Source organism: Pleurodeles waltl, chromosome 9 (assembly GCF_031143425.1).
Source record: "Pleurodeles waltl isolate 20211129_DDA chromosome 9, aPleWal1.hap1.20221129, whole genome shotgun sequence".
NCBI lineage: Eukaryota > Metazoa > Chordata > Amphibia > Caudata > Salamandridae > Pleurodeles > Pleurodeles waltl.
In genome coordinates, this window is record NC_090448.1 from 244,995,502 (window position 1) to 245,009,946 (window position 14,445).

General features: G+C 43.6%; 2 protein-coding genes across 2 annotated transcripts in view; one reads left to right on the top strand and one right to left on the bottom strand.

The window, feature by feature from the left end:
* SYN2 (synapsin II) overlaps window positions 1-14,445 on the bottom strand; it is a 1,016,740-nt gene that overhangs the window by 294,688 nt on the left and 707,607 nt on the right. The window lies entirely within an intron of this gene.
* TIMP4 (TIMP metallopeptidase inhibitor 4) overlaps window positions 7,177-14,445 on the top strand; it is a 137,724-nt gene continuing 130,455 nt past the window's right edge. Inside the window, exon 1 of the mRNA XM_069206655.1 lies at window positions 7,177-7,560. Within this exon, the coding sequence (XP_069062756.1) occupies window positions 7,431-7,560 (130 nt within the window). The 5' untranslated portion in view covers window positions 7,177-7,430. The remainder of the gene's footprint in view (window positions 7,561-14,445) is intronic.

Here is a 14,445-nt window from a genome sequence, read left to right on the forward strand (position 1 = left end):
GGAGCCAACAGAGTTTGAGATAAGATCTGATTGGCTGCCACCACAAAAACAACTATGCAGCACCAGCTACCTTACGACTCGGGACTCTGTACCCTGTCCTGCAAAAAACATTAAAAAATAGACAAGGGTGCAGGGTCGGGATACACTGCCTTCCTTGGCCTGGTCGGGGGTCCTAGGAGGGTCCCCTCTAGGGCTCAAAGCATTTTTTTTTAATGAGGCCCCAAATTTGCAAGGGATCCACAAATCTACAGTATTCTCTTTTTTAAGTGCTAACAAAAAAAGGCCTGGGGTAGCCCAGGGCTTCAAGGCAGTGCATTAGTATATTTAGCAGAGAGGGCTCATGGGCCCCCTCTCTGAGCCTCTAGCAGGCCCTACGGACCCTATCCCATAGGGACCCATTAAAATAAAGGGGATGACACTCTGAGGGCCCATCTTGTGGGCAGATTGAAAATAAAAAAAGAGGGGCATATAGCAACTTTTTAGTGATCCTCCAAAGGAAGAAAGCTGGCTCCCACTGCACACAGGATGGGTGCATTCCGGGAAGTCTGTGCTGATGCAGGGGCCCTGGAGCTCCTCCTCTGCCCTAACATTGTGTGTTGTGGGTGCCCTAAGTAGGCACTGGGGCACTGAAATTAGGACATAAGGGAGAGGGTCTGCAAGGGACTGTTAAGACTTAGGAAGAGGACCCATATGCCACCCTCCAATTTAAATCAAATTAGCCCCCGAGGATGGGATTCCAGGGCTGAAGTTGGCTTGGGGAGAGGGGCACCATGCTGGTCGTGACCTGCTGCGACCACCCGCATTGAGAAATCTCGACGGGAAGCATTCTAACACCCAAAAATCATGTTAAGGGACACAAACCTTCGCTTGCACTCGCCAACTTAACGTTGGCAAGCCATGCAGAGAACAATTTCTGTCACACAGTGATTGGCGCTGTTTTGCCATATCATTTTTGCTCCAAGCAGAAAACGTGAACTCCGCCCACCAAGAAGAATTTTTCGCCCATCCCTAGTTGTGACCAGTATATAGATTAGGTTTACCACCATTCAAATCACTCTTCAAGCTTTTCTATACAAAGATGGTTTCAGTATGCAAAAAGTGGTTGCTACCTTTATTCACAACACTTCAATAAAAAAACAGACCTGATGCTAAAAATCTAAAAACCTGATGATCCATTGATTTATAAGGCATTAGCTTCCTATTTATGGTCTGCATCCTGGTGCACCAGGAACAAATCTGTATAGAGGCTTAGGTTGTATAAAATCCTTAGGCCAGCTACCTCCTTCTTAGCTTAAGGGGGAGGATGTTTTTCCTTTGTTTTAATACTGAAGTTTTTTAGAGATTTATTAATGTGCATTTGTAACAGGTGTTTAGATCTGGCTTTTATTGGTTCCATCTTTGACTATTTAATTAAATATACTACTGAGCTAATTTGTAGTAGATCATTTATAATGCTGTTGTATTTTGTGATGTTTGCAATTGTAAAGGTTTTCGTATATTCTATTTGTTTTGGCTTAAGCAGAAAACAATAAAAGATTTTTTGTAATGATGTTTTGTTATTTTATGTTACTAGCGATAAGGGTTCCATGAGGGAAGATAATAAAGGAAGTAACCAGTGAAGACTCCTCCTTTTAAATGGCAGTATTTGGAGAGTGAATATATTTGGGCATCAAGTGAAAGGTGAGAATCAAGGATTGTAAGAAATTGGATCTCTGTTTGGCACAGGTATGCATCCTGTCCGAGTAGGGACCACAGTCCTAATCTGGGTAAGTCAGTTACACACCATAAATTAACCTGTGCTCACCTTCTGTTAGCTAGACACAGAGCAGGCAGGCTTAACTTAGGAGGCAATGTGTAAAGTATTTGTGCAACAATAAAAACAGAAAAAACAATTAAAACACCACACAAATAAATATCACACATGGTTGGGAAAACAGAGCTCAATTTATTGAACAAAACAAGACCAAAATGACAAAAATACAATAAGTAAAAATATGCATTTTTAAGGATACCTGCAAATCTAGAAACATAAGGTGCAAACCGGGGCTATCTGGTTGCGCTTGACTAGGTCAAACCTGAAAGTTTAGGCCGATCGCAATGGAGTGCATGTTGGATACAGGGACCAACCTTCTCCCGCTGCAAGAGTACCTTTTGATGGATGATCCATCTACATCAAAGACTCGATGCGAGGAGCAGAAGACGTGCTGCGTCGGCACTGATCCCTTTTGATGGAAGTGATGCTTTGCTTTTGATACGCGCAGTTGGAGATTCGTCATCGGCAAACCCTCTGCAATGAAGGCAGTGTGTCATCGCCATGCCGCGCAGCTGATAATGCAAAGTCTTTGAGCAGTGATATGTTGGTTCCAACCAGCGCAACGGTGGTGATGTATGGAGTTTGCCAGCTCCAGCACTTTATACCTTTCTCCAAGGGCCCAGGACAGGGTTGGTAGCACTTGGAAGGGCAGGAACTGCAGCAAGCAAAGTCCAGGTGTGGTAGATGATGATGATGGTTTGAAGTATTTTGTATCCCTGAGACTTTAGAAGAGGAGAAGGCAAGCCAACAAGCCCTTGGAGTCACTCTGGGTTCAAGTGAGCTGGGTCCAGCCATTCATCAGGAGGATACGGGACAGCCGGCAGCAGAGCAGCACTGCAGAAAAGCAGTTCTTCCAGAGCAGCAGTCCACAGTGACAGTCCTCGTAACAGCAGTCCATCTTACTGGCATGTTCTTCACAGGTCCAGAGGTGTAATGATTTGGTAGTGTCAGAGGTCCAGTACTTATACCCAGTTGGGCTTTTTCAGTGGGGATGACTTCAAAGAGGGGCATTTGAAGTGCACATGGGTCCTCCCTTCCTACCCTGGCTCCAGACTCAATAGAAGGGGTTAAGCAGCCCTTCATTTGAAGCAGGACACTGCCTATTCAGGTGTATCAGCTCCTCCCTTCCATCCTACCCAGGGTGGCCCATCAACATGCAGATGGACACTAAGTCATACCTACACTTCCTTTGTGTGAGGCTGTCTAGAGGAAAAGCAGAAAACCAGCTGTCGCCTCAGCCCAGATGAGTATTGGAGACAGGCTGCAGGCACACAGGGCTAAGAGCAGGAAAATGCCAACTTTCAAAAAGAGGAATTTTAAAAATGTTAATAATAATAAATCTGACTTTACCATTAAAGATGATTCATCGTTACAATTCCAGGAATTACACTTTATTAAATGTAATAAGGACTCCCAAGTTGTTGTCCTATGAGAGGGCTAGGTCTCACAGTAGTGAAAAAACAAGTGCTTTCGCTACCAGGACATGTAAAACTTAAAAGTATATGTCCCGCCTTTTAATTATAGAGCACCCTGCCCTGTGGGATACCTAGGGCCTACATTAGGGGTGATTTATGCGTAATAAAAGGGGAGTCTAAGGCTTAGCAATGGGTTTTAAATGGCAGGCCGACATGGCAGTCAAACTGCACACACAGGGTCTGCGGTACCAGGCTTGAGACATGTTTGAAGGGCTACTTAAGTAGGTAGCACAGTCAGTGCTGCAGGCCCACAAGTAGCTTTAATTTACAGGCCCTGGGCATATATAGTGCACTTTACTAGGGATGTATAAGTAAAATAAATATGTCAATTGTGGATACACCAATGTTACCATTTTTTTAGGTGAGTGAGTACATGCACTTTAGCACTGGTTGGCAGCGGTAAAGTGCCTAGAGTCCTAAGGCCAACAAAAACAGATCAGCCAAAGTGAGGCAAAGGAGGCAGAAAGTATGGGGTAGGACCACCCTAAGGCTGACAGCTCTAACAAGGATTATCCCTAGAATTCTGACCTCCTGAACTGGGTCATGGGGTGGGACCTTTACTGCTAGGAGCAGTGCTACAGTTGCTATACTTACTGAAAACAGGAGCAATGTCTATGGGGCGGTGTTTAATTTGATAAAGCTTATCAAAGATGCTGGGACCTAGCTTAAAGGACTTCATCTTTCCATAGTTGCAGGCCTCAGTGGGTGGATTTAGTGGACTCAACCTAGAACGCCTATTTAGCATTTACATGGCTGCTTATGTGCATGCATGCGTCTTGATGCATGGCATCCATATTTAATTTATTGTTCTAACATGGAAGATGCCAGTGTATTAAAATTTAAAAAGCGCTAAAAACAACTGTGTGCAAAGGTCAAAAATGGACGTAAGTAGCCTGGCAGTCCTTTTCAGCTTCCTGGCACTCATTAAAAAAAAAAAAAAAAAAATGTAACAGATAGCAGGATGGGAAGTGCGATGGGCAGCAGGCTTAAGTGAAAAGAGATAGCGGGGGTGTTAGACCTGACAGCCTGAGGGTAGTCACCTCCAACTTTTTGCCTGCCTCCCTCCACTTTTTTGACACTGTTTTTGCTGGTTTTTATGGCTCTGCGCACTTTACCACTGCTTACCAGTGCTAAAGTGCATATGCTCTCTCCCTTCAAACATAGCAACATTGGTTCCTCAAATTGGAAAATTTGATCTACCTATAAGTCCCTATTAAAGTGCACTACATGTGCCGAAGCCTTTAGACCGAATGCTACTAATGGAACTTCAGCACTGGTTGTGCCACCCGCATACATAGCCCCTTAACCATGTCTCAGGCCTGCCACTGCAAGGCCTGTGTGCACATTTTCACTGCCACTTCGACTTGGCATTTTAAAAGTCCTGGCCAAGCCTCAAACTCCCTTTTTTCTACATATAAGTCACCTCTAAGGAAGGCCCTAGGTAACCCATAAGGCAGGGGGTTGTGTAGGTAAAAGGCAGGACATATACCTGTGTGTTTTATATGTCCTGGTAGTGGAAAACTCCTAAATTTGTTTTCCACTGCTGTGAGTCCTGCTCCTTTCATAGGCTAACATTAGGGCTACCCTCATATACTGTTTCAGTGGAAGGTTTTTATCAGAAAGGGGTAAACAGGTCATATTTAGTTTGGCCAGAATGGTAATACTAAATCCTGCTGACTGATGAGGTTGGATTTTAGATTACTATTTTTAAAACTTACATTTCAAAGGCTAGTGGCCTGCACTCACACAAAGGACTGCCAAACCCTCTACTGGGACCCTGGACAGACCTGTACTGAAAGGGGTCCTTGTGCACTTCAAAATCTCTCTTTGAAGTCTCCCCCACTTCAAAGGCGATTTTGGGTATATAATCTGGGTCCCTGACCCTACCAACTCAGACACTTCCTGGGAGAGACTCTCTGAACCAGATCCTGCAAACTACCAAGAGGAGCTGCCTGGATGCACAAAGGACTCACTTGGACCGCTTTGCTGTGAAGGACTGCTACCTTGCTGTTGCCCTGCTGCCTTGCTGACCTCTGGCTCTGCTGAGAAGTGTTCTCCAAAGGCTTGGATTAAGCTTGCTCCTGTTCCTGAAGTCTCAGGGTCAAAAAGACGACTTCTCTTCAAAAAGAACTCCTTGTGTGGTGAAAATCGATGCACAGCCAACTGGAATCGACGCAGAGCCTTCCTAGTGGTGAAAGAATCAATGCATTGCTGAACTGGAACGATGCAGCCCAGCTCCCTGAGCGGAGATCGACTCAGCGCCAGCGTTGTGACCGGAACTTCGACACACAGCCCACCAGACTGACACAATGCAGAGCTGGAACGACGCAGCCCAACTTCCTGCGAGAGGAATCGATGCAGCAGCTGCCGTGCAACAGAAACTGCAACGCTTTGCCCACCGGATTGACGCAGCACCTGTGACTTTGTCCAGCATGCCCAGGATTTCTACGCATCGCTCCTGGACGTCAAAAGATCTGCATCGCAGTGAGGATCCAAGACTGCGCACCAGAAATCGACATAAAGCCCTTGCAGCGTGGGAAGAACCAACAAATCGTCTGTACGCATCCAGAAATCCGACGCACACCTTCCTTTTTCCATGCATCTCTTCCTCTGCGGTCTCCGTGCATGTAATTTTGATGCATACCAGGTACTTTGTATACACAAGAGAAATTAGTTGCTTTTTGAAGACTTAGGACTCTTCTTATCATTGCAAAAGTGATATTTCAACTTGTGCTTATCAAACCTTGATTGTTTTGACCTTAATTTACTCAGATAATTATCTTATATTTTTCTAAACCGGTGTGGTGTATTTTTGGGGTGTTTTATTGCATGATTTATTGCACAAATATTTTACACATTGCCTTCTAAATTAAGCCTGGCTGCTCAGTGCCAAAGTGCCAGAGGGTGGACACAGGATCATTTGGATTGTGTGTGATTTACCCTGACTAGGATTGTGGTCCCTACTTGGACAAGGGTGTATACCACTGCCTTCTAGAGACCCCATTTCTAACAGGGAGGAAAAGGGAAAAACAGGGGTAGCTAAAAAAGAGGTAACATGCATTCCCATGGAGTGCTGACTACAGCTCATCCTACCAGGACACGCTGCGACTGGAATGTTCCTGGACAGGACAAACACAACAACACGGAGTAAAGCCACTGAATGAAGAGCAGATAACCGAGACAGACAACAAAGCCATCCAGTGGTGCCAAGGACAGATCCAAAGCTCATTTGTTATTTATTGGAAACAACAGGTCTGCCATTAGACATGAGACCTCAAAGTAAACTACAACTATTTGGACAAAGCAATTAGTCATAGCAAATGTATGTCACGTTTGTTGTCTTATTAGATACAATGTATCAAGTGGAATAGTGTTCTTGTTGTGTGTTACAGCCAGTTCTCGAATGAGCAGGTGGTGTCTGGTACTGAGTTCCTGCACTTCTATAATTTGAAGGTGTGGGTACATGCACTACTCAGCACTCCTACAATGCATTTAATAGGAGAGTACGGGCACTTTTCAGGAGCAAATATGTGCTCTAGACAGTGAGTACTATACTTCTATATTTCAATTTAAAGCACCGGTCATAGCAATAAAACAGAGTTTATATTTCAAAGTTCAAATGTTCACCTTAATGCTTGGGTGAAAAAGTAAATGGGCCATTAATTCAAACTTGAACGGCTAATCTATACAAACGTGTACCCAAATTAACTTTAAACACCGAGGCAGGCCTTGAAATAATAGGCTGTAAATCTGAATTTTCTAAAATTAGTGTTTAGGATTATTAATAGTCACACTGAGTCACAACACTAGCTCTCAGATCAGAGTAGGAAAGTTGAATACAATAAAACTGTCATACAATATTTTCACCAGCGCTCTGCTTTTTTCATCAGAAGGCGGGGTTAGCAGCCAGGCTCTCGGACATAAAAAGAGGGTCCCATCTGAGGAGAGTTAGAAGTCAGATAGCATAAGCTTGCACTCATACAGAGCCTTGGCGAGCCCTTCTGCAGCGTCCGTGGTGTGCTTGCGGGAACTGAAGCAAAGGCAGGGACGGCGGGCAGGCGAGCAGCAAGTTTATCTTCGAGCCCAGGAAGGGGAAAAGGGACTGCTTTGTCCAGCCGGTCAGCTGTGCGTTGTAAGTCAGCATGGAGTCTGCCGCCAGTAGTTGTTTGCTTTCAGTGCTGCTGCTTCTGACCTTCAGACAACAGGAGCGGGTAGAAGCCTGCAGCTGCGCCACTGCGCACCCACAACAACTCATCTGCGACGCAGCCATAGGTGAGTCACTCTCTACTTGTGCGTGCTGAGGCCCTTGGGAACCAGAACAGCTGGAAGTAGCAACCGTGTGTCTCCAGATAGACATGCAGCAGCAGGCTTCCCAAACACTATGTCCTTCTCATAAACGTACCTCCCCTTGATGCATGCGGAGTGCTTTGTGTGAGGGGCGACCGTCGAGTGACATTGAATCTTAACGTAAATATTGCTACTTGAATTCTGTGTTTTTGGAAACTAAAAGGCAAAGATAGCTAAAATATTGGCGAAGGCTCCACGCCTTTTATGCATCTGCAAGACTTTTTAGTGACTTGGTCGCCCATAAAGACCTTACCTTTTCTGCATCTCTTTTCTGCTTCAATGTGTTAATTTGCAGGAAGTACTGACGTGTTGTGCTTAAAAAAGTTCAGTTGGCTGGCCGCGCGTACCAACTCTGCAGCGGCCGCCTTAATACTGTAGCCTCCTGTTCTGCAATTAAAATCGTGCGGTCGATGCAAAATCGTGTCAACAGGAAAATAAACCTTCATTTGTATAGAACAAAATTCCACATTCCCAGGGAACCCGAAAAATACAGCGATAGAAATGATCTTGCAGTTTGATTCCAGGGCAGAAAAAGGCAGAAAAATGAAAAGAAATGTAAGGAAAAAACATCTTGAAGTGTCTATTCTTTCTCTAACAAGAGTATGGAATCATTCAGCTCCCTCTTCTGATTAATCGCAGTTAACAGTGCCAGAGCATGACAACGAGGGAGGCTGTTGTTCTTTCGGCACTGAGGGGTGGATAGTGTGCTGTGCTCGAGCGATGCGTCTGACGTAGTTTACTACGAGGCCTCTTCATAGGTACAGCAGAGGCAGCCATTTTATCCGCCAAAACCACACAAACACTTCAAAACAAGTGCAGTATTACTGTCGGTTCCTAACCACTATCAGTACACTGATCGATACAAAGAGAGATAAACAGTTAGTTATAATGAAATAACTCCAGATAGACAGATAGAACGGTAGGGATAGATAGATAGATAGATAGATAGATAGATAGATAGATAGATAGATAGATAGATAGATAGATAGATGTATGTATGTTCTCAGGAATTACATTCTCCCAATGCGACAAGTAGAGTAAAAAAACGATAAAGTGACACTGAGCCGCTCCTTTGGATGCGGCAGCTCCTGCTCTGCCTGGTTATAATCCATCCAGTGTGAACAGTAATTGTAGAACACGAGTTTCCAAAATGCCCAGGAATTTGCATGTCTAAGGCGCAGCCCATGCCAGTTGCATACTGATGCGCTGCTGTTAATGCAGTCGCAGGAACTCTTTGTAGGCACGACAAGCTCCGGCCTTCCCTGGTGACCGCCACTGAATCGCTGAGAAGCAGACTGTGTGTTAAGCGCTCGCTTAGGTCACCCCATCCCATCTCTGTGGAGAGCATGCGGTTATCCAGAGGCACTGTGCTCAGTGCGAGAGGTTTTACAGAGTGTTGCACATATATTCTAGATTACCACATAGTGTGTTACAAGATTATCATTGTTGGAATATTGTTTGACAAAGAAGTCATTATATAATTTACAAAAAAATAAACGAGTTATTTATAGAAAATTTACATCCAATGGATCCAATGGGATGATATGTTTGTGAGTGATATTTAGTAAACTTTTTTTCAGATCAGTTGATATATCAAACTACTATATTCTAACATACAACACAATAGCATAGCGGCGTGCATTGAACACAAAGTTTAAAATATATGACTTCGTCTGCAAAAAGTGACTACATTTAAAGATGTATAAGTGTTAAAAGATTCATATCATCTTCATGATATTTCTAGATTTAACGATGAAGGTGTAATTTTCTTATTGCAGACATATTCAGTTGTAACTTTTCCAAAACACAAACATAAACTGGAGTACTTCACCCACGGCTTCACGTGATCACGATGCCCCTCCACTCCCTCAGCAGTGGTAATAAACAGTGTATTACTATTGATGGATCTGCATGTATGGCGCACGTCATGTTATTCGATTTGTAAAAGTTGTAAAAAATAAAACAAGATATTGTTGGGAACTCGCTGAACAGCATTACAAGAGGTTATATTCTTGCAGAAGAAATGAGCGTTTTAAGTATGGATTGGGTTGTTTTCCTTTATGCTGTGATTGTAACATGTAACCCATGAGGCAGTAAGCAGTGAATTCTCAAGTTCTTGGGAGGATGTACTATGGTAAAGCTTGGAATGTAACCACTATGCGGTTATAAATGATCTATCAATAGGCGTTCATTAATAAAGTTGTTCCAAATAAAGTTCCATTAGGCCACGTTTATTTTCACTGTTTATATATATATATATATATATATATATATATATATATATATATATATATATATATATAAAACTTTTTAGCCATTTACTAATCAGATAGCCATAATACCCTCCGGGATGAGTGGTGAGCTATACAAATTAAAATTAAATCACATAATTTAAGTGCCAGCAACGCAGTCATTTAAAACTTCTTTTAACCACCTGGAGGCCAAAATGTCTACCATGCCTATATGTACATTTATATACAGTATAGAACAACTATGAGAGTCTATCAATGATTTATTTTCACAAACACTCCAAGCATTCTGCGTATGATTATTAACCAGATATTATTGCCTCTGTGAAACAATGTTACTGATGATAAATGGCGACCTCACAATTATCAGATTTAGCACAATGTGTGGGTGCATCAGGAAGAGAAGGACAACCTCCAACTGCTACCACCCTCAAAAGAAAGTAACACGGGCAGGAACACCTGCTCCACCCCACCCAAGCAGACACAATCACCAGACGCTTCCATCTACATTATTCCCCTGTCCAAGTTTTAAAGAAACTCTGGAGGGCTTAAAATACAGGGAGAGAACACTAGGTCCCCACGTTTTAAGCATTCTGATTGAATTAACTTATCTGAGCTGTCCAGAGAGGGTGCTGATAAGGTTTGGAGGTTTCCAAAAGTAATGTGGTCAAACCACATAAGTACTAAATATATAAAACCTTTAAAATACCTAAATACAATTTACAGAGGGCAATTAACTTTCCTGCACACTAATAACATTAAAAATGTGCACTCATCTCATGAATACTGGCGTGTTGAAACATTAAAAAATGTTAGCAGCATTAGACCAATACTCAGGAGTCAAGCCTCGTGGACTTGTAAAGGTAACGACATTCATTCTTATGACAATTACGTGCACTTTTCAGTTTCGTCCCATTTTGGATATTAGATCACAGGATATTCAGTAATACCCGCTGCATTTTAATGTTACCAGTAGAAAGTGAAAACTTCCCAGTGTTGCTACGCAATGAGAATGTTTCGCTGTCTTTAAATGTTTTAGAACTCTACTCTGAAAAATGCATAGTTATTGCCTGGGTTTTAAATTTTAAAACTGTACGTTGGATAAAATAATGTTACAATCCAACGAATAGTGACCTTTGTCCTCGCCCCTTAAACTGATTTTATTAGTAAGCACCTTTTTCAGAACAATATCCACTCCAATAATGTTGCCCATCTCCTAGCATGAGTGCAGTAATGCAGTTGGCCAAATGGACACTATGCAAAGATGTGCAATAAAACATAACAGGCTCTCATTTCAGTCGAGCCAGCAGTCCATATACTTGCACAACCAGGCATATGAGACTGACCTGGCATTGCAACTTGTGCTGCAACACTGCACTTTTTGCCTGCACAATTTTCACTTGGTGGAATTTGTGGTGGGAAAAATACCACACACTCTGTGTTGCACAACTTGGAATAGGGGAATTATTCAGTTAGCCTCTATTCCACGTTGAAGAACGTGGAAGGGTGAGGTGTAACCACCAGGTAAATACTAAACCCGAGTGCACCAACATTCACCTATGCAGTAATACTTTTGAAAATTATGAGCAACTCCTATTTAGGTCCTTAAGGGCCTTTCTACGTTCAGAGTTAATCTAATATCACAATGCATTAATGCTGTTATCGCAATTGTAAGGTGACACTATACCATCCAGTCCAAGTGCCAAAAATGTGTTAAAAAGGGTATATTTAGCATCTACTAATAACTAAGGCAACATGACGAGTATCATACAAAATGAAATTAATTTTACTCTAAATACCTTGTTTAAACATTATTCCCCTTATCTTGAGGTCATCTGTGAAATACAGGGTTAAACCAACAGAGCTCACTTCAACCACTGGCTGACTGTGTGCGGTCACTTTGAAAGCTCAGCATTCAAGTTGGATCCCGCAGAAGAAACAAGCAGAGAAATTAATTAAGTTTGAGCCCAGCACTTTTCTCTGTGACTTTTGTCTCGGTGATTAGTAGTGTGACACTTTGTCTTTTCTTGTCAGGGAGCTTTTGTGGCCTCGGGCGGTCTTTTTCAAAACATCCATAGAGAGGACACAGCTTGAGGAATGGGTAGAAAGCCACAGACTTCCATACAGACCCAGAGGGCGGGGATGGGTTCACTTTGAGACTGTCACTTTCAGGGGAGGATTTGGTAGAGAGGAGGGTGAAGGTTCAAAAGTGCAGGCAGGGAGAGGCACATTTTGGGTAACGTCAACAAGTCTCCCATTCTACAAATCCATTACAGATTATTTTTAAGAAAATGATTGAAAATGCTTAAAAGTCATATTTTATGTCCTACTATTTAAGGCGGGTGATGAGGGGAGAAGGGAATTGCCTCAGTGAGAGAGACGTGATTTAAAAGGTACACCAGGAGTATAAATTAGAAAGGTAATTCCACCATAGGGAGGTCGAAAAGTTGTTCACTCACTGGTATTAATAATGCAGCCTAACTGGAGAGCATTGATGAGAGTTTGCCCAAGAGCATGCAGTAAAGTCCTGAATTCCTCTTGCGGGACTGTTGTGGGAGTTTAACACTGGTACATACTCATTTAGCTGACTAGGATAGTGTTAGACTTTTCATCCTTGGCGTGGTCTCCCTTAACTTTTTGCCTCTGTTCCCCAGGTTGTTGATGGGTGCTGGACTCTGATTTTATTGTTTTTGTTACTCTGGGCACTTTACCACTGCTAACCAGTGCTAAAGTGCAAGTGCTCCTGTTTAAAATGTGTACGTAATTGATTCTCCATGATTGGCATATTTGTTTTACTGTTAAGTCCCTAGTAAAGTGCACTAGAGGTGCCCAAGGCCTGTAAATCAAATGTTACTAGTGGGCCTGCAGCACTGGTTGTGCCACCCACACAAGTAACCCTGTAATCATGTCTCACACCTGCCACTGCAGTGTCTGTGTGTGTATTTTTACTCTGTAAATTCGACTTGGCAAGTGTACCCACTTGCCAGGCCTAAACCTTCCCTTTTCTTACATGTAAGGCACCCCTAAGGTAGGCCCTAGTTAGCCCCAAGGGCAGGGTGCAGTGTATGGATAAGGAAGGACATATAGTAATGTGGTTTATATGTCCTGACAGTGAAATACTGCCAACTTCGTTTTTCACTGTTGCAAGGCCTGTCTCTCTCATAGGATAACATGGGGGCTACCTTTAAATATGATTAAAGTGTAGATTCCCCTAGAGAGTAGATGGACATGTGGAGTTTGAGGTCCCTGAACTCACAATTTAAAAATACATCTTTTAGTAAAGTTGATTTTAAGATTGTGCGTTTGAAAATGCCACTTTTAGAAAGTGAACATTTTCTTGATTAAAGCATTCTGTAACTCTGCCGTGTTTGTGGATTCCCTGTCTGGGTCAGTTTGACAGTTGGGTTGTTTTTCACCTCACACCAGACAGTGACACAAAGGGGGCTGGGGTGTAACCTGCATTTCCTGATTAGCCATCTCTGCTAGGAGGGAGGGGTGGAGTGGTCACTCTCATCTGAAAGGACTGTGCCTGCCTCTGACAATGCCGGCTCCAACCCCCTGCTGTGTGTTTGATGACTTGCCTGGGCAAGGCAGGATTTCACAAGTAGGTGTGAGTCCCCTTTGAAGAAAGGTGACTTCAAAGACTAAAATGGGTATAAGAAGGGCACCCAAATCTACAGACTTCAGAAACACTTCTGGAACCAAGAGGAACCTCTGCCTGGAGAAGAGCTGATAGCTGAGGAAGAAGTGCTGCCCTGCCTGTGACTGTGCTTTGTGGAGCTTTCCTGCAGTGCTGCTTCTGCCAGAGTAAGAGGGCAAAGACTGGACTTTGTGTGCCTTCCATCTTGTGAAGAAATCTCCAAGGGCTTGAGTTAGAGCTTGCCTCCTGTTGTTTGAAGTCTCAGGGACAGCAAAGACTTCTCTCTGCCAGCACCTGGAGTCTCTGGAGAGACTCCTGCCCCGACAAGTGGTGCCCTATCCAGTCCCTGGGCCCTTGAAAGGAAAGCTGGTGGAATCCAAGGAAATCGACTTCGGACGACTTCGGACCGGCGCCGCTGCTGAATCCGGTAACGTCGCCTGCACCTGACGCCGTGACCTTCGCTGGAATGCGACGCTCTTCGCAGGCCCGACGCCGCAGTAGCCCCGCTGAAGTCCGCGACTCCGTGGAAGTCGCCGCACCACGTCGTGACCGACGCGCTCGAAGTGCACGGATTCAACGTTTCGCACAGACGCCGCGATTCCCGACTTCGCGCATCAGCTTGTTTTCACTCTTCACCAAAGGTACTGTACTTGGGGGTCTACACGACTCCGTGTCCGGCGCCGCTGGTGTCGGCTTGTTGGGAACGACTCCGTCACAACGCCGTGTTAACATCTCCTCGAAGCATTTTTGTTTCTAAGCGCTATTTTTGAGTTTAATCTCTAAAAATTCATGACTTGACTTGTGTATGTCGGATTTTTATCGTTTTGGTCTTGTTTTGTTTAGATAAATATTTCCTATGTTTCTAAACCGGTGTTGTGTCATTTTGTAGTGTTTTCATTAAGTTACTCTGTGTGTTGGTAC